This window comes from Leguminivora glycinivorella, chromosome 1 (assembly GCF_023078275.1).
Source record: "Leguminivora glycinivorella isolate SPB_JAAS2020 chromosome 1, LegGlyc_1.1, whole genome shotgun sequence".
Lineage (NCBI taxonomy): Eukaryota > Metazoa > Arthropoda > Insecta > Lepidoptera > Tortricidae > Leguminivora > Leguminivora glycinivorella.
Genome location: NC_062971.1, coordinates 26,799,390 through 26,819,973, shown reverse-complemented (window position 1 = coordinate 26,819,973; position 20,584 = coordinate 26,799,390). Strand labels below are relative to the sequence as shown.

The following is a 20,584-nucleotide window of genomic DNA, read 5'->3' as shown; positions in this document are numbered from 1 at the left end:
GTCATGCATAAGTATTTCGAATGGACTTATTCGCTTTTAAATTAGATAATACAGTCGTGCCAGTATTAGGTATCTAAAACAAATAAAAATAATGGGTACCCCACCGCAAGCCCTCCGCAGTTTATCATCTTTCAATTTATAACCACCCTTGTGGTTTATATATCATCATCATCATCCTCCTTGCGTTATCCCGGCATTTGCCACGGCTTATGGGAGCCTCGCTTTGACAACTAATCCCAAGATTTGGCGTAGTAGTTTTTACGAAAGCAACTGCCATCTGACCTTCCAACCCGAAGGGTAAAAACTAGACCTTATCGGAATTAGTCCGGTTTCCTCACGATGTTTTCCTTCACCGAAAAGCGACTGACAAATATCAAATGACATTTCGCACATAAATTCCGAAAAACCCGCGACCTCCGGAACGAAAGTCGCACGTACTTACCGCTAGGCTACCAGCGCTTTTCCTTGTGGTTGTATCGTACTTCAAATTAATACCAAGGACGATTTAATATCGGGACTGACAAAGCCCATACAAAAAAGCGTACCCCTGAAATCTATGGGCCCATTGGCTTAAAACTAGATGGCGCTGTTTCCAAGCCTGGAAGTTGGTTTTTCCCAAATATTTTTGCGAGTTTTTATTTCTTAGAAGAACAAACGACATACTTCTTTATTTTAATATCATGATGGTATTCATGATATCACGTTAATACAATATTTTGAAAAAAAAAATACATTTGTAGGCATCATCAGTGTAGTTATGATAGTATTTAAAAGGTGGCGCTAAAAATTGAGGTACGATTCTTAGTTTAACCCTTTATAGGGCACTGGTCTCAAAAAAGACCACCCTGTATGACCATCTTTTTGTATTTTTTTCCTGTACAGAATTTTTAGGACTACAGGATGGCGATGAAGTTTGAACTCACGATTTTTTTGAGTCTTGCCCGTTAAAGGGATAAAGATTGTAAATCCTATTTAAATCATCCTCGGTTATATGACATTTTACGTAAAACATTATCTTTCAAATAAAGTAAAAACCGGCCAAGAGCGTGTCGGGCCACGCTCAGTGTAGGGTTCCGTAGTTTTCAGTATTTTTCTCAAAAACTACTGAACCTATCAAGTTCAAAATAATTTTCCTAGAAAGTCTTTATAAAGTTCTACTTTTGTGATTTTTTTCATATTTTTTAAACATATGGTTCAAAAGTTAGAGGGGGGGACGCACTTTTTTTTCCTTTAAGAGCGATTATTTCCGAAAATATCAATATTATCAAAAAACGATCTTGGTAAACCCTTATTCATTTTTAAATACCTATCCAACAATATATCACACGTTGGGGTTGGAATGAAAAAAAATATCAGCCCCCACTTTACATGTAGGGGGTACCCTAATAAAACATTTTTTTCCATTTTTTATTTTTGCACTTTGTTGGCGTGATTGATGATATACATATTGGTACCAAATTTCAGCTTTCTAGTGCTAACGGTTACTGAGATTATCCGACGACGACGGACGGACGGACGGACGGACGGACGGACGGACGGACGGACGGACAGACAGACAGACATGGCGAAACTATAAGGGTTCCTAGTTGACTACGGAACCCTAAAAACTGTCGATTTCGGTTAATATTATAAAGAATATTATCCCGAACCAATAGCATGGTCGCGCGATATTCGCGATAAACGATAAAACGTCAGGATTCGCACTTACAAATATCATTAGTCTCTTTTCTCTGCAAATATGTAGTACAAAAAGATTTATCGTTTATCAGTATCACGTGACCATGTTTGCCTGCCAGTTAGCGAATTCACCAAGAGATGGCGCTATACACAAGAATGCACATTAGTACCTATTCTTCTAGCTTCTAGTCAAGTCTTATGAGAAACATGAGATTATTTTAACTATTGAAAGTTTGTACGCCTGTACGCGGATACGGAATCCTCGGTGGGCGAGTGAAATTGTCTCTTACTGTGTGATCAGCGCCAGTTGTCATTGTTTGGAGTTTTCCGACTAGCACTTGGCCGGTTTTTTTCTTAACTTTGCCGCTCTTTGCTACTGACTTTATAGTTGCTTTATAGTCTTTATAATAGTCTGTCAAGCCATTTTCGTCTTTAGAAACAAACGCAATGAAAACTGTATGTGCAAATGGTCATCGTTTCGTGATCGTTCCCATGGTTCCCATATCGTGCCATTGAAAATTTAAATTTCGCGCATATTTCTAGTGACAAACTTCTTTGACCGTCTGACCGTATAGATATAGACACCGCACCTCCCATAGTGAAGGAGACAAAATCTCTCTCTTGCTGCGGTACGACAGTCTATTGAGGCTTTTAAAGTGCTGAGTGAATGAAATGAATGAAACCGCGAATGAAACGTTCTAAAATTTTTGTCAGGTCACACGTCACTTCACTAACCGTTCATTCACTGACAGACTAGCATGTACGGTATAATTGAATATTGAATCGAGACGCCTACACAAAAAGTAAACAGATGTTTTATCTTGTAATTCTTCCAAATGGGGTCAAATAACTTCTCTACCTGAGATAAACTAGTCATTTTATTAGAAACCCGCATAGGAAGTACTTTAAAGAATATACAACATAAAATTGACATAAGGAGAATATTATATTTAGATCGATTGCCGGCGTTTCGGCAACATGTAAGTTGAAATTTTATTTCAGTGTCTAGACTTAAATGTTTTAAAAACAATTGACTGTAACTGTTAATTAACTTTTATATATATTTTATTTCAGGTTTAAAATAGTTATTGTCGTTTTCGTTCTATTCGGAAATGTTAACCTTAGCGATGTAAGCTTTTACGAGATTTTGGGTATAACAAAGCACTCCACTACGCAAGAAATTCGACAAGCTTATAAAAAATTAGCAATAAAATATCATCCCGATAAAAATCAGGTATTATTTTGTAAATTATTACTAGTTTCCAAAGTGTAATCTAGTATCAAATACGAATAGTCCAATACTTGATTACCTAATAAAAACTATTATATACTTCATGCCTTATTATAGCTATTATTGAATGCATACCTTATCAGATTAATATCAAGAACATATAATATGTTCTTGCTTGATATTAATATAGTAGGTAGGAATATAATAGTGTAGGAAATTGATTGTGTGTAAGTTTTATGGTAATATAAAATATTATTTTCAAAACTTTCAAACTTACATTTATCTGGGAATATTTTCTTTGCTTCGTATATATTATAAAATAAAATGAGTTGTTTTTTAGAACTTAGTTGAATGTTCAATTTACAGGATGATTCAGTTCAAGAGAAGTTTCTCAAAATAACTGAAGCATATGAAACATTGAAAGATCCGCAGAAGCGGCGCATGTATGACACTTTTGGGGTCCATCAACCTAACTCCAGGCAGCATGACTATCGGAGCCAGAAGGAGTACAACACTATGTTCTATAATGGTCTCTACCATGAAGATCCATTTGTAGATACTGTTTCTGGGAAAGAGTTTTGTAAGTAATTTGTGTATTTTTTTCTTCAATAGTTATTTCATACTAGTAGAGAAGACTGAGTTGCAAGCAGACTTTATTAGACTAACAGTATTACAACTATAACTCATAGAGACATACTTCAATGATTTGGCGAGTAACTATAAACATTGCCGTGTCTCTTTTATTTGGGGAGTGATTAGTTTTTTAGCCGATAGCATTTGCCACCATATTAAGTGACCATAAAGTACTTACTAAATAAAATAAAAAAGGGAAGTGCCTCTCCAAAAAGAGTCTGCCACCTCTGGCTATGGCCCGTTGGCAATAGGGTAAATACACCCCTGTAACTACTACTAGGCCCACTAATATTAACCTGGCAGTACTCACTAATGGGCTATGTATCTGATATTAACTAAGTCAACTGTCTAGTGTCTATGTATATCTGGCTGCCAAAAATTAATCCAGATAAATGCAAGTGCGGGCTAGACAAGCTAGTAAATAATAATAAGATAAGATATATAATAATGATAACAATTATTTACATGTTTCAGATAATTATTTAAGTGATGGGTTCCACTTCATAAACTTCTATTCTCCATTCTGCCCTCCTTGTCAAAATCTAGCTGAACACTGGAAGAAGCTTGCAGAAGTATATAAAGGAATTGTAAGTTATAGTCTTCTTAAATAATAATAATAGATAACCTGACAAATTCTACAATTACAAAAACTTTTTATTTTACAAGTTATGCATCTGAGTGGCAGCTGACATTCAATAGCATTCATACTTTAGAATTTAATTTAATAGGTTACTGAATTTTAACACTTATATTTACAGGTGAAAGTTGGTGCAGTGAATTGCAAATATCACAATTCATTTTGCTACAACTCAATGAGAATTGGCAGCTATCCATCTCTATTATTTTATCCCGATGTAAGTACTGGGACACACTTCAAAAAAGACGAGTGGCGTGGGTAACAATGAGGCGAAGCCGAAAATTGGCTAGTTTCGTTGCATACAATACTTTTTCTACGACCATGCATTAAGTTTTCTAGAATAACTTTCGTGAAATTCGCACTGTTTCCTATAAGTATTTTGACTTGTCCTCTGCAATGTTTCTGCACTCACCCTGTCGCTCGCACTCCCCCGCGCCGCCGCCCGCCGCCGGCCGGCGCCCCGCGGCCCGCTATATCCCTGAAGGCTACTAACAATGCTGTAAGAGCTATATCGTATGCGTGGGTGCGCGGGGCGCCGGCCGGGGGCGGGCATCTTTTATGTAGGGTTTTAACGATCTATGCACGACACGGTAAATGACGAATAACAACACGGGAGTAGAAAAAATATTTTATGCAGTGTATGAAATAAAGCACCACATAATTAGAAGAAAAATATGGACAGTAGTTATGTTTTAACATAATTTCTATTTAATAAGTCAAAGAGAAAGATATAAAGTAAATGAATTGACCGTGACATCACTCCTCAGTATTTCATAGTAATTCCATATTAGCAAATCGTTTTGACAGTTCTTAAAAAGAAGCTGATTGACTAGTAGGAAACTAGCCTATTACATAGCTATTGTTTAATTTTTCCTACATTGACTGTAATTTTTTTTTCTTCAGGGCAAAAAAGGCAACTATATTTACTACCGCGGTGCTCACACATTTAAAGCACTGGAAGATTTTGTCCTATCATACATAGAGAAAACGAATTATGTACCAACTCTAACATACTTGAGAGGCCTGGATAAACCCATGGTATATGTATTAGGGAGAAACAGAATAGACCATGATGCTTTGACCAGACTAGCATACCATTTGGTAAGTTTTTGTTTTAATCTAGTGTACTATTTTAATATACATTATTTCCCATATTTATAATACCTTTTTTTTAATGTCATCTTGTTATACGGGTGTAAACCTAATACGGGCGAACCTCTTAACGGTGGTGAGTATAGGACATAAAAAATGGAATTAGATAACTTTTACTTAAAATTGAAATATTTTTTTTATCCATACAAAATAATTCGGCCCGCAACGTAATGCAAACACACTCGCGTTAACCGCTCGTTGACAGTTTTCATTGATTGTCATCGCAACCACGTTTACAGTACATTGCTGCTGGGAAATTTTTCAAAAATTATTATGGGGTGAAAATTAAAAGTAACTCAAAAACACCTCTTAATTAATGATAACAATATTGAATTATATGCCTGGTTTCATTTATCGCCCTTATCTTATACTTTTAAACGAGCAATTCTTGTATATTTATTTATTTATTTATTTATATATATATATATATATATATATATATATATATATATATATTTATTTACACTGACGATCTCGGAAACCGCTCTAACGATTTCGCAGAAATTTGTTATGTGGGGGTTTTTGGGGGTGAAAAATCGGTCTAACTTATCCTTAGGTCCCGGAAAACGCGAATTTTCGAGTTTTCATGCGTTTTTCTTCGCGCGCCATCTCGTGTGCAGTAGTTGTACTGTTAAGACAGAATTCTTTCGGTCGATGTAAGTACTATTTATTGCAAACACTAGATGGCGACACAATAAAACGAATAGAAAATACTATTTGATATTGTGGCGAAATACTCGTGTGGATAGTTGTGTTGTTAAGGCTGAGAATTCTTTCGCTCGATGTAGGTACTATTATTTTTGAACTAGCGACACATGTCAAGGATGAGCACGGTTGCCCAGATATTTAAATTGGTGAGCAATAAAGAATATTTATATTGTATACCTATATTATGATTACTATGGCTCATGGTGGCACTTGAAAAAGTTGTTCTCTAAGTACTTGACATGTTCACTGTCCATCTGTTAATTTTATTGTAAACCTTACATCTTTGTAATAAGACTTGCCCTAACCAGTAACTAGGTTTATTTCGGTTAATCTTTAAGTAAAAGCTAAAGTTTTAAGTACTGTAACCTGATAAATAAACTGGTAACTATCACAAGTACTTTATGGGATATCTGCTTATAAAAACCGGTTAACAGTTTTACGAACAAATAACCTAGTTTGTTAGCAATGAATAAAAATATATGTAATATTTGGTATTTCCAGAATGGACTAGTCACATTAGCAGTGATTGAAGATGACAACCTCAGGTCCGAGCTAACAAACAACGAGTACACGACCGTGGTATACCGGTACAGAAAGACGGTGAAGGAGATTACCAGCACAGAGGAGAAAGAAATCCTGGGCGAAATCATTGAGTCTCTGCCTACTATTGAACCAGTGGATCCCGAGAAGTTTAAGGTTGGAGAACAGCTTTGTGTGCAATACTTAATTTTTTAATGACTAGCGCTTGGCGGGAGAAAAAATATAATACTTTCATTAGATCATAGATTTCTTTTGGTCTGGCCTTGCTGGTGCCGCCTGCTAAGCCGCAGTCCTGGGTTCGAATCCCAGTAAGGCATTTATTTGTGTGATGAGTACAAATTTATTTCTTCCTGAGTCATGAATAGAGAGTACCCACCCACAACACACTCCTTGAGCTTACCGTGGGACTCGGTCAATTTGTGTGACAATGTCCTTAATATTTATTTATAACTTTATTTTACAATCATGTAAGGGTCGAGGCGAATCGCAATAACTCGCCTTCTATAAGTACATTTACTATGATTTACGAATCTGCGTCTATTAGCGGCGCATCAAATCAATTTCACCATTCATGTATAAAGAGCGAATTATTGCGATTCGATTCGCCTCAGCTGGCAAAGCGGAAAAGGTTCAATATGATGTTGTAATGTCAAATTAAGAGTACAATAGCACACCTTGTTCTACCTTAGCTTATTAGCAACCCTTTACAAACCTGATATATTAACTGTAACAAACAGAACTGTGAAAATTAATGACAAAGACTAACCTAATATTGCCAACGCTTTGTTAGATTTGACTAACGTTAGTGAATAACGCCATAAAACTTAATATTTTATAGGACATAAGGAACCAGCTTCGAAATGGCTACCAAAACGCCTGGGTGCTGTACTTCTCCAAGAAGGATGACGACAAACTGTTGCTATATCAAATGAGGATGAAATTCCCAGTTTTGCATTTTGGTAAGTAGCTCTGCAAAAACAATTTCCAAACTCCTGTTTTACTCGCGCTCGAATAAATAAATTTCCTCTTCCCTTCTCAGCCTGTTCTCATCCTCTTCTGTACATATATGTCTCTTCTATTCTGTTTTATATGCGACGGTTATGTGCAAGGTCGGGCCTGCTTTTATTGCGTGGTACGAACACTTTGGCCATCGATTTTTGATGCGTAGTTCGGCTCAATTTTTTTTTATTAAACATCTCATCTTGCAGGTGAAATCGACTGCGACGCGTGGTCGCACCTCTGCCTATCGCTGCAAGTGGATGCCACGCCCGCGTGGGCCCTGCTCAAGCCAGGAGGCGCCTACCAGAAGGCCTCGCCGTCCGCCGACCTTAAGACTTTCCTGAGAGTGGCCCCGCTGGCTACGCAGCTGCATTCATTGGCGCCGTCAGCCATTCAGACTTTACATGAAGGTGACACATGTACTAAGACTTGCCAATGAAATCCCTACTAAACTTAAGTCCTTGTTGGAATAAGCCCTGAGGTGCCTACCAGAAGGCGTCGCCATCTGCCGACCTTAGGTCTTTCCTTGGTGTAGTTTCGTGCAACTCATGGACTGCAGTGGACGCATGCTCTCCATATTACCAATATATTTATTGAGTTATTAAAAAACCGGCGGATGGCTTGTCATCGTAAAGACTGATACAGTTGTAATTGGGTTGCAGTCCGTCTTTAATATCAACCCTAACTTCTGTCTGTCTTGTCTGTGTTCGATAACGGTCCTGGCCAAATATTTTGTAATTTAATTTATAGAACACCACGCGTCCGCGACCCTGATTTGAAATGTGATATTGTTCGTTTTACAGATGTGGGCACTTGGGTGGTGCTAGTAGTGCCGTACAAGGCCTCATGGGACACTGTAGCCGAAGCCTTCACACGCGCCTCTCTGCATTTCCGAGACTCAAAAGATATAAGTGTAAGAACACTATTTCCTATATCAAAAACTTATAAAGAATAGAAAATTAAAAGGTAAAGTCAAAAATACGCTTCCCGTTCCTCATTTCGTCCCTATGTTTAACAGACTGACAAGAGTTTGAGTTTCTTTTTAACAAAAAATTATTATAAATTTCAGTTCGGCATAATAACGTGTAGTGAAAAGAGCGCGCACTACTGCCGCGAAGTGTCTTCGAACTCGCCACTCATTTTGATACAAACGGGCGACAAGAGGGACTTGTATAGCGGCCGGGTAGATGAACACCAAGTAGTGGACTTCATACAACTTATAAAGGACAGCGCAGGTATGGATCACATACACCAACTTCTAAAGGCTTGTAAACTTACTTTAAATAATGATGAGTTACTTCAAAAATTGTTTACAAGCGTGGCGAAGTAACCTGATGCATATTTTGTGCTGGTTGTATAGAGTCAAGACATGATAAGTTTGCAACGATCTTATCAGCTTCAGCGGTGCAAATGTTATTGTAAGCGTAACTTCGATTAAATTAGGGCAAGGCTATAGGCAGGGGAAAATTTGACCTTTTATTATTGTAAGTTTGTTATAATTATTGTTTTTCGCTTTCAGATATGGAATTGACACAAGAGCAGGCTCTGGAGATATTAGATCCCAGCCGCGAAGAAACTTGGTTGGTGGCCTACCTGCCGCCCGGCTACGAAGACTTGAAGCATGTTTGGCGGCTGGTCGCCAATAAGGTACAGTATGAAAATATTATCATGCCTAAGGTTTGTCACACTAAAGCCAACGTTTCTTTTATGCCTCAGTTTTAAATAAGACAACACTTCGTATAAATTCGTACTGGCGGCGACTCTCTGAATTATTCATCGAGATTAAGGGCCGGTTGCACCAAACCGTCTGTCACCGTTAAAGCATTCGTTAAATTTTATTGTATGGGAAGTTCCATAGAACTTTGCTGCGTGACGATGATGTGGTGTCTGTAAAATGTGATTCGAATTGGTTGATGCAACTGGTCCTAAGTGTTGCTGCCAGTGGGCACTTTTTGCTACATGCGTATTTTCTCCACGTTATCGGCTACGCTCGCGTAGGATGCGCTGGCCCTATAATGTGCAATCTCAGTCCTTCCGACTCGCCGCGATCGGCGTGTGATGGCCTATCACAGCGGCATCTGTATTCTATATTTCAAATTGTTTAGAAATGGTCGTTCTCAACTTCTCACCCGCGGCGTGCCGGTTGCCCACTTGGGCGGGCATATACAACTACCCGGTACGGGTCAGAACGATCATGGCCTTAATCAGATGATGACTTACGTTACTCCCTGCAGCTGCGGCCGCTGGATTTCGTGCGCGTGGGAGTGCTGGTGTGCGCGCGCGGCGCGGGCGGCTTCTGCGCCAACGTGCGCGCGCCCACCGCGCGCCTCTACCCCATCGCGTCCGGACAGCACTACTCGTAAGTCCACCGAACCCTTCATAAGACAAGAGGAATATTCCTAATCACTACATAGTTTACAACAAAGTAGCTTCCCGTGGTCTTTATGTCACTATCTATGCTTATATCTTTAAAATACCCGTGTTATAAGTATAATACCCGTGTAAAGTTTATTTGGTTCAAATTACCTTAATTTTGAACACCTATCTATCCTTTTAAGAATTATTTATTTATTTACATCATTCTTCTTTTATAAATAGTTCTTTATTGCGAGAATGGACCTTATACATACGGCTATCCTGGGATTATCTCTATAATTTAAGGCGTTACACGAATAGTGTGAACGGCATCAATGCCTCTGGCTTTGACACGACTATTTTACAAGCGAACAATTGTAATCGACGTCCAAACCGAGCTAGAGCGTTTCTTGCTAAGAACAAACCCCGAAAAAGTAACTTCTACTTGTCACTAGATGTCGCTACTGTCGCTAGTTAAAAACCGCGTTCTCCACTATACACGGTGAAATAAAATGAGGACCGTTCACACTTTGCATAGTGACATTCATAATGAACTACTTTTAGTATAGGACCAATGCTCAAATCGCGAAAAAAAAATTGGCTGTTGCATACATTTTGACTGTCACGATGATCACTTCTATGGAGCAGCCAAATTTTTTTTCTCGTTTTCAGCTATGGTCCCATTGTAAAAATTGTTCATTATGAACTCAAAAGTCACTAAGCAAAGTTTGAACGGTCCTTTTTATTTCACCCTGTTTAATTATTGCAGGTTAAAATAAAGCAACTCGTTGGTTTCAGAGTAAGTTTGCAACATCTAAATGAGGCGCCATACATACTGGAATGGGCGCTGGAGCACATTGACGATTCGGTGCAGAAACTCAACTGGAACTCCTTCTCCAAACGCGTCATAGCGGAGGAACTGCAACCAACAAGGTTTGTATTGATTTACCCCATTCTTCATAAACGTACTTTAAAGTTATCAAGCCGATAAAGTTCGTTTATCCCTTTCCGACGTATTGGTGTGATAGAAAGGGACAAACGAACTTTATCGGCTTGATAACTTTAGAGTACGTTTATGAATAAGGGGGTACAACTACACTTATACTGGCACAATAAGTTGTGTAACATACTTTTGTCGGTTTTTCTCTGTAGTCTCCGTGAATTAACATTATTTGGTCACTGCTATCAGTTGAACAGCATTTACTATTTCAATATAAATTGCACCGTAATTGTTTTGTTTATTTTTTAGTGGCAAGAAACCCTGGTTGGTCTACTTCCACTCCCCACGGTGCTATCGCTGCTACGAAATGTATGCAGATTTCGCAATTGCGGGCATCGTAAGTATCAAATTAAGTTAACAATTTGACTTAGAATTGTGTCTTCAACCAAATAGAAGCTGATATCATAGGGATGATGCAATACCTAAGTGACATGGATTTATTTTCAAATCTAGTAATAAATTTACGGATGAAATTATTTATTCCTATAATATTTTTAAGTTAAAAAGTCTGATGCTGCTTTCTTGGGAATAAATGTCATTTCTGCCCTCAGCTACTCAACAATGCAGTCAATCTGGGTAGAGTGAACTGCCTCAACGAGCGAGGCGTCTGCCAACACGAACACATCACCAGCTACCCGTCCCTCCGGCTTTACCTCAACAGGAACACCCATCAGAGGTTCAGCAGCGTCACCTCCATTCACGTGCAAGACTATGCTTCGCTTCTTAAGCACATCAAAGCACACTTGATGACGTATGATGAAACCTTACTGGCCGGCATTGATATGAAGTCCAGGCATGATGAGTTATAATTAGTAAAGTTCTATAGGTAGCGAATTTTTAATAATCTCGTTAATGCAATCTCAAGGCTTTTTTGTAAGAACATTAAAATTTAAAAGCTACTAAAATGGCGGGAATACCCGCAAATGTTTCGATTTACTTTTAGCTTAGAAGTTTCTAAATTAATACTCCTTTTATTATTCCAATGCAATGTTGTATTGTAAGGAAAAATGTGATAATAATCCACTTACCCTATTTTTAGGATCATCTCATACATATATTTTTGTAAATAAATAACTTATTGAAATAACATATTTTTAATTTTTATTGATATATTTGCTCATATAATAATAACATTCCTCTGGTCCTTTCTCAAGACATACAAATTTATATTAATGGATAATTGGCATTTTCACAAACAGCATCTGAAAATAAAATGTTTCTTAATATAAAATTTGTCAATATAAAAAAATCATAATACTGGCTGGGTGGGTGGCAATGAAGTGTTAAATAGTCAGTTATATATATATACTTACATCATCTGCCTGCGTGATGGGCACCCTGCCGAGTGGCCAGGGCCTAGAGGGTGGTTTTTAGGTTTTTATTTTTAGATAAGTATAGTTTAAGTTTTTCTCTTCTTTCTACTGTAACGCGTATTTAATTATGGTTTGTTATATTTTTTATTTATATCCTATTTAATTTTAAATTAATGATGATAAATAATGATTTACTTACATCATTATTCCTATTGAGTGTGGCATCAATGATATCATGGTCAACGCTGCAGGGCAGGAAGAAATCCACTTGATCATACATTCCCTTGGAGTCCAGAACCAGCCGATCTTCCCCCACTTCCAGATTAAGGTCCTTCAACTCCACCTACAAGTTATACTTAAACTATCAAACAACATAATTTGACCTATGGGTATACAAAATAAAATAGTAGTAGTATTGTTTATTTTGACTTACATTTATTATTTCACCTTAGTTATTTAAATCCACCACCCCTTTTCATCTCATAGGTGTTGTAGAAATCCCACATAACATGCCCCTTAAAAGCTCGGCCACACATCCGCGTTTTGAAAGCGCATTCCACATTTGGAAAGCACATTCTGCTATGCAATCAAAACGCTGTGTGGCCAAATCGTAATTGCTAAAAGTATGTGTTTATGTCTATTATATTTCAATTTACCAGTAAATAAATAACACATTCAACGCCACAAACCCGCCTGGTGGGCAATTGTGAACTTTGGTTCTGGTAACTGGTTTGGTTTTGGCATAGTGTGCCATTTATTGTGTGGTAGCGAATGTGTTAATAGATATTCTAGAAAATTTACTCACTGATGAAGGTATCTTGAATTCTGCTAGCAAGTACTCAATCTGCCCTGTTGGTGGTTCTCTCCTAAGTCTGTAAACTATTTCTTTCTTAACTGCTGGCACTTCAGTTATCTTATGGCTTGGTTTCTCACTGATTTCCTCAATCAAAGGCTTCACTGTCTCCTCACAGTTTTTCACATCTCTTACTTGTATTCTATGAGACTGCAGTGTACCTATAGATTTTCTATTCTTCAATACAGTGAATTTTTGCATTTCAATTTCAAACTGATACTTATCTTGAAGTCCCTCAAATACAACAGTGAGGAAAAATGTCTGGAATAAATCATCTTTCTCAATCTTTTTAAAGAACTCTGGGTTTATAGCAACATCATATACAGTAGCTGGGGCACCAGATCTATCAGGCTCGGTTCGCCCCTCGCCAATGCTCATGGGCACCCTGTAAGATGAAGGGTCCTCAGAACTGAGAATTTGCATGAGCTCGTCATTTGTAATATCTCTAGGAGATGGAATAGCTTCCGTAAGACAAATGTTCACAAACACTTTTTTGTTATCTGGCTTTGTAAATGTTTTAACACAGAATCCTGAAAACAAAGTCTTAGTATTATATGTTGATAGTGAGTTTTTCTAGTTTAAAAGGTTTTTTTTTAACAATTTTACCTCTGTGTTTATTCTCTGATTGGAAACAATCACGTTACATTAGCTTGGGTTAAATGATACATTTATAAATATAAAATATATACAATCTAAGTTATTGAATAAACTGGTAAAAAGGTAATTTAAATCATAATTATGCTCTGTACCTGGCCTCGGCTTGGCGATCTTCGCTGGCACCGGGTCTACGGAAGCCAAAAGTCTGTTGAACTCCTCTTCAACAGGATTGTCCTAAAATAAATTAACAATCATGATACTACCTACTTCCTAGTCCTACCTTAAGTATAAAAAAAATATTGACGTTAATATTTTACCTTTACAATTCTCATATTGTTCTCCATTATGCTAGGGTCGACATCTAAAGTTATGGAATTTTTAGACATATTGTTAATCTATCGTTCCTATGGAAACAAATAACAAAATGAAACAAGGAAATTTACAATTTTGCAACTTCCAAGACACGATGCAGGGAGACTAGAGATAAGGAGGAAAGTCTATAGAAGTGAGTCGCAAAAATGACCGGCTGAGGCCTTGTAATTGCAGTTACAAATCTCTCCGGTTGGAGCGCATGTCTCGCTCAATGAATGAATGATGTGAGATGACATTAGACGTTCTTTTCTTCAGGCTAATTTCGTCAAACCGAGCAAGTCAAGACGTAGCCCCGTGGTAGTGCGCTGGATTCGTACGCAGATGTTCACGGGTTCGATTCTGACAGCGGTATTTTTGCTGTTTGTTTTTGACGTGATAACGTCTAATAACTCGTTACTACGGGGTGCATGCACGAAAAAGATGACGTCATTGTCCCGTTCCCCAAGGCCAGCAAGCGAGAGCGCGGCACGAAAGGTGGTTTGTGTATGGACCATTTTCAGACACACGCTAGCCGTTCCGCCGGCGTAACAAGTGGCAGAGGAGAGGGCGAGGGCCGCGAAACGCCCGCCTGTATAGTCGCGCGGCTCGTACTGTTTTTCTGAGTATTACGTAATACGTAGTAATTTATTAGTACTAGTGATCTTTTTTGTTTCTGTTTTATAATATTGGTAATGGTGGATATTAGTGAAAACATACATACATATAATCACGCCTATATCCCCTGCGGGGTAGACAGAGCTTGCATTTATGTGACTACACTACAAAGTACGTATATGTATTTTATACCTATCTGCCTAAAGTCTAGGGAAGGTAAAGAAGTAAATGACTATTTTATAAAAGTAAATCATAAAATTCATGAAATATTTTTGCATTTTATTTCATTGGGCCGCCCGACCGGCGCGGCGACTCTAAGTGCGTTTTCACATTATCCGATCCGATATCGGATGTCTTACCGATATCCCATACATTACAGGCGCCATCTTGGATTTTTTCTATTGAAACCCTTCCGACATCCGATATCGGATCGGATACATTTAATGTGAAAACGACCTAACGTATTAATCACACCGGCCTAGGGTTGCAAAAAAACGGTTTTTTTTCTGGCTTGAAAAAAAACCGTGAAAAAAAACAGTTTTTTTTCTGGAGTATGTTTTTTTTCTAAAGTACGAAATCTCAAAATTTTGAAAGTAGTTAATAATTTTATACGGTTTTTTAGACTTAATGTTAACTATTAAACGAATTAAATCAAATAACTTTAATTTCTGGTCTTATAAAAGTAACATTTACGAAATTTGTAGTTGGTAGTTATCACTTTTTACTGTTGGCAACACCACCGCCTCTCCACGCTACACGCAGCATCGGAGATTCCCCAATAAACGTTTGTATATATACTGAATGTTAATTGAATTAAAATTTACGTTATTTTTATTGAAACACGTTACAATTCACGAAAAACCGTTATTGTCGTATTATTTGTTCATCTGAAAAAAAACCATATTTAGAAAAAAAACCAAGGTGCTCGGTTTTTTTTCATGTTTTTTTTCACAATTCTGAAAAAAAAACATTTGGTTTTTTTTTCTATTTACAACCCTACACCGGCCGCAGTCATCGCGCCTAGCCTAGCATAAAAGATACACGTGAACTCAAATGTTTATAAAGTGAAGTGAAATGTTATTGTGATTTTCATGTGTGTTCAATACAATTGCGGCAATATAGATAAGTAATTCTTGCATTTGAATATCTCATCGTTTAATCTATACCTCAGAATATATAATAGTACAAGTACAGAACGCCCACTGCTTTGATGTTCACGAAATACCGCCTTTTGAATGCATACAAAATTCTAACAAAGAAACGAGCCGCACATTTAATACTATCTGATCTAAATCGTTTTAATTCATAGGCTATGCTATTATATTCAAGTCTTGGGTACTTTCTAGGTATATATATATATATATATATATATATGACGGCGCCACCAACGCAGCGCCATCTAGTCTTAGTGTTGCTAACTAAAGTGACGTTTGCACAGACGAGAGTGAACTTGCTTACCATTCATTCACTCTGGTGGAACGTCAAAGCATTGCCGGCGGCCATATTGATTTACGTCAGTGGTCAATGAGGGCGCGCGTGACAAGGCATTGACGGATCGCCGACGTCTGTTAATTTAATCCGATTTAATCGTCTCAGATTGTGAATTAAAATGATATTTAGTGATCAAAAAGTATACTAGGAGTGCAATTGAAGATCATTGTAATATTATTTCGTGATTTGATAATTACATGTCATATTGATTCGAAAGAAGATTCGTTTGATTTGAAAACCAACATCCATAGTGCTACGTATCATGGGCGATGCTGATAATGGCAGTAAAGAGCCTTCATCAGAAGTGGGATTAGAAGATATCCCGCCCACAGCAAAAGAAAAAGAAAGTGATGGAAATAGCGCGACGAATTTCTTCAGCAATATGGAAGCGCTATTGTCACGTATTCTGACAAAGTCTGAAACACAAACCGCGAGTCCAAATAATCCCCAATTCATCCAGTTTAACCCTGATGACACAGACGCGGACATTGAGGGGTGGTGCCGGGTAACAGAAATGATTGTGGTTAAAAAGGCCTTGAAAGGAGTCGATCTACTCATGGCACTTACCACCGCATTAAAAGGACGAGCTGCAAATTGTTTGACTACCATGAATCTGGATAATTTAAACTGGATTACGGTTAAAGAAACTCTAATAGCTAAATTTGCGAAACCAAAATGTGTACAAGATTATTTTGACGAAATTTTACGCTTCCATATCGGTGAAAAGGAGACAGCAGCTGCAGCTGCTATGAGGTTATGGAATATGATCGAGCGCATACCGAAACTTGAAATGACCGAGGAACTTATTACTGGATTCGTCATATCAGTGTTGTCTTATAAAGATGGAATGATACGCCGCGAGTTAAATTCACATGTCGTTACAACCAGAGCTCATCTGTTTCGCATCCTAGTGTTGTAGCGTACTACAGTCGCCGTACAACCGAAGTTGAGTCTAGATACCACTCATATGAGCTGAAAACGATGGCTGTAGTGCGGGCGGTCGAGCATTTCCGCCACTACCTATATGGGCGTAAATTCACGGTTTTTACAGACTGTAACTCACTAAAAGCGTCAAAGTCCAAAACGGATCTAACCCCTCGAGTCCATCGTTGGTGGGCTTTCCTACAGTCCTTCGACTTCGACATTATGTATCGTGAGGGTCGCAACATGGAGCACGCAGACTATTTGTCTCGGAACCATTTAATCGAGCCAACAAAGTCTGGGCCAAAGGAAGTAAATTTCGTAGAACTTCATGAGGGTTGGCTGTTAGTGGAACAAAAACGGGATGCTGAAATTCAGAATATTATACAACAGTACACCAATAAAGAACTTCCTGAAAATGTTGCGGACACGTACGATGTTCGAAATGGTATACTTTATCGTAAGATTAATCGAAATAAAGTCTGTTCTTGGCTCCCAATCGTGCCCCGTTCACTCATATGGACACTTATAAATCATGTTCACTCTGAAATACAACATTTGGGTAGTGATAAAACTTTAGATAAGCTATACGAGCACTACTGGTTCCCAGAGATGTCCAAATGTGTTCGCAGGTATGTTGATTCCTGCATCATTTGCAAAGCTTCTAAAGGTCCATCTGGAGCACAACCAATACGTCTTCATTCTATACCTAAAGTCTCAGTGCCATGGCACACGGTCCATATAGATTTTTCGGGTAAACTGAGTGGAAAAAGCGATCAAAAGGAGTATTGTTCAGTGATCATTGACGGATTTACAAAATATGTGTTACTAGAACACACATCTTCTCTTAACGCTACTAGCGCAGTCGTAGCCCTTGAGAAAGCTGTAAATCTGTTTGGTGCACCAAAACGCGTAATAGCAGACCAGGGCCGTTCTTATGCTAGTGTCGAATTTAAAACGTTCTGTTCCGATAACAATATAGAACTTCATTTTATCGCAACGGGATCCAGCAGGGCAAATGGGCAAGTTGAACGCGTTATGCGAACATTAAAAAGTCTTCTTACCATTGTAGAAAATGACCCGAATAAAACCTGGCGCGATGAACTTGGTAAAGTTCAATTAGCACTAAATAGTACAAAGTCAACCGTGACCAAATTCACACCAACAGAGCTTATGTTCGGTATTCGTGCGCAATCTTTAGGCTTGTCTAAAATTTCTACGGGCCTTCAGTCCAATACTCGTCTTGATCTGACTTCTGTCCGTACGGAAGCTTCTAAAAATATTGAAAAATCTGCACAATCCGATACTGAAAGATTTAATAAAGGTCGAGCCACTGTGAGACCATATTCTAACGGTGATTATGTTTTCATTAAAAGTTCAGAGCGTAACCAAACCAAATTAGACCGAAAATTTAAAGGGCCTTTTCTCATAATAGAAGTTCTAGAAAACGATAGATACGTCTTGAAAAATCTTAATGGATCTAATCGAACATATAAGTATGCTCACGAAAACTTGCGTCTTGTGCCAAAAGGCCAGATAGGGTTTAACGTAATAGTAACGAACATGCTTGAGGAGAATAGTGACGAGGAGGCCGGGACGGCGCCAGATCATGTTAGGGATGAGAATATTCGTGATCATGATAGTGACACGATTTCTATACGCAGTGACGATACCTTGTCCGCTGGTTCCGATACAATGCCCGCAGGTTCAGATACCGTTAGCTGCTGTTCTGATAATTACGAACAAAACTTTGAATGTTTCAATGCAAACGAATGATTTCAAGAGTGAAGATTATGAATAGAGGTGCAATAAAATGATACGCCAGATAGTCAATTAATCAGAGGTATGATAATTTGTTACTTATGTGTTGCTACTTTCTTAGGTAATGTTGTCCGATTCGAGCCCAAGCAATAGTGAATGTGCTTCGGCTCGATTGGAGGGACGCATTGACCTTTTTTTGGATTCGATTGTGGTCGAGGGGACGGTGTCTGTAAAAAGCGCTTGTCCGGTCCACGCTATTCAGTTGCTTGGTGTTTGGTCGAAGAGACGCTGTTGTCCGGTCCATGCCTTAGCTTAGGATGGTCGAAGGGACGCAGTTGTCTGGGCCGTGATATATGATGTTGTGGGACATAAGGAGGTAACGATGTTGTCCGGTCCGTATGACGGTATGGTCGAAAGGACGCAGTTGTTCGATTCTACATGTTTGAGATTAGAGAACATAACCTGATACACGTCGTCAGGGTGGACGAGCGCGTAGTATGAATTGTAATGCTTTCGTGTTTTTGATTACAGAGTGACTACAGTGATTATTCGCCCGTGGACGGACGTTTGTCAGTCCGGCCGTGACGGCGCCACCAACGCAGCGCCATCTAGTCTTAGTGTTGCTAACTAAAGTGACGTTTGCACAGACGAGAGTGAACTTGCTTACCATTCATTCACTCTGGTGGAACGTCAAAGCATTGCCGGCGGCCATATTGATTTACGTCAGTGGTCAATGAGGGCGCGCGTGACAAGGCATTGACGGATCGCCGACGTCTGTTAATTTAATCCGATTTAATCGTCTCAGATTGTGAATTAAAATGATATTTAGTGATCAAAAAGTATACTAGGAGTGCAATTGAAGATCATTGTAATATTATTTCGTGATTTGATAATTACATGTCATATTGATTCGAAAGAAGATTCGTTTGATTTGAAAACCAACATCCATAGTGCTACGTATCATGGGCGATGCTGATAATGGCAGTAAAGAGCCTTCATATATATATATATATATATATATATATATTATTGTTGAAATCCCAACATCACAGCCTTATTGAACTTTTCCGTGTGACAAGCAATAGTAGATCTGTGTAACATTGTCCTATTTTATTCATGATGTTTATTTAACTAAGCATTATAAGCCATTCACTTTAAAAAACTCGCGACGTAAGCGGGGCTCCGTCGATATCGCTTTCTGTCTCTGGCGCCTTAGTTAATGCTACGGGAAAATTTTGCAACTTTGCACCACTCTAACTCCTAAATTATTAGGTTTTTAAAGAAACTTTAATTTATTAAAGATGCTTATTTTAATGCATTCTTTCAAATAAGAACAAAAAAACGTGAACAAAGTCCCAGAATCGGGCCCCTTTTGCTATACTTTGACCGCCCCTGTCTATACTACTGTAATGTTTGACGTTATCACGTTAAACTACCGTCCGTAAACCGACTTTACAGACAACCAATTTTTTTTGTACATTAATTTTCTTTTTGTGTATTTTATTTCTATTTATTTATTGTTTTATTCATACAAATGTTAACTTAAGACCTTTTACATTGTTTACCCCATCTTAGGATTCTTCGGTAATGTTGTAAGTCTTGCGGATGAAATTTCGAAAAGTTGTAACAAAACAAAATATTTTTGGACATTAAAAAAAATAAAATAATTCAAGAAAAATATTAGTAGAAAAAAATAAAAAAGGTCTCATCAGGATTTGAACCCGGGACCTCATGCTCCGTAGGCGGGGTC

General features: G+C 38.2%; 2 protein-coding genes across 2 annotated transcripts; one reads left to right on the top strand and one right to left on the bottom strand.

Annotated features, from left to right (window-relative positions):
* Positions 1-2,442: 2,442 nt before the first annotated feature.
* Positions 2,443-11,998, top strand: LOC125225618 (dnaJ homolog subfamily C member 10-like). The gene is made up of 16 exons (XM_048129420.1): positions 2,443-2,657; positions 2,752-2,911; positions 3,275-3,488; positions 4,016-4,128; positions 4,300-4,395; positions 5,082-5,279; positions 6,540-6,734; positions 7,417-7,537; positions 7,787-7,987; positions 8,381-8,490; positions 8,647-8,812; positions 9,097-9,224; positions 9,812-9,936; positions 10,731-10,865; positions 11,182-11,269; positions 11,484-11,998. Coding segments are annotated over exons 1-16 (2,310 nt in total). The 5' UTR covers positions 2,443-2,655; the 3' UTR covers positions 11,742-11,998.
* An 18-nt stretch (positions 11,999-12,016) lies between these two features.
* LOC125225632 (PIH1 domain-containing protein 1-like) lies at positions 12,017-14,198 on the bottom strand. The gene is made up of 5 exons (XM_048129443.1): positions 14,013-14,198; positions 13,848-13,929; positions 13,051-13,628; positions 12,445-12,588; positions 12,017-12,134 (listed from the first exon to the last, which is right to left on the bottom strand). The coding sequence occupies exons 1-5, from the start codon at positions 14,079-14,081 to the stop codon at positions 12,102-12,104; spliced, it is 906 nt and encodes a 301-aa protein (XP_047985400.1). The 5' UTR covers positions 14,082-14,198; the 3' UTR covers positions 12,017-12,101.
* Positions 14,199-20,584: the final 6,386 nt, after the last annotated feature.

Bases quoted from the DNA above. Each gene is read 5' to 3' on its own strand.
- LOC125225618 (XM_048129420.1), top strand. The intron at 6,735-7,416 runs GTTGGAGAACAG...AATATTTTATAG, and splicing joins TGGATCCCGAGAAGTTTAAG to GACATAAGGAACCAGCTTCG. The intron at 8,813-9,096 runs GTATGGATCACA...TTTCGCTTTCAG, and splicing joins ACTTATAAAGGACAGCGCAG to ATATGGAATTGACACAAGAG.
- LOC125225632 (XM_048129443.1), bottom strand. From the start codon at position 14,081: ATGTCTAAAAATTCCATAACTTTAGATGTCGACCCTAGCATAATGGAG. The intron at 13,629-13,847 runs GTACAGAGCATA...CTTTGTTTTCAG, and splicing joins GATCGCCAAGCCGAGGCCAG to GATTCTGTGTTAAAACATTT. The intron at 12,589-13,050 runs GTGAGTAAATTT...TATAACTTGTAG, and splicing joins AATTCAAGATACCTTCATCA to GTGGAGTTGAAGGACCTTAA.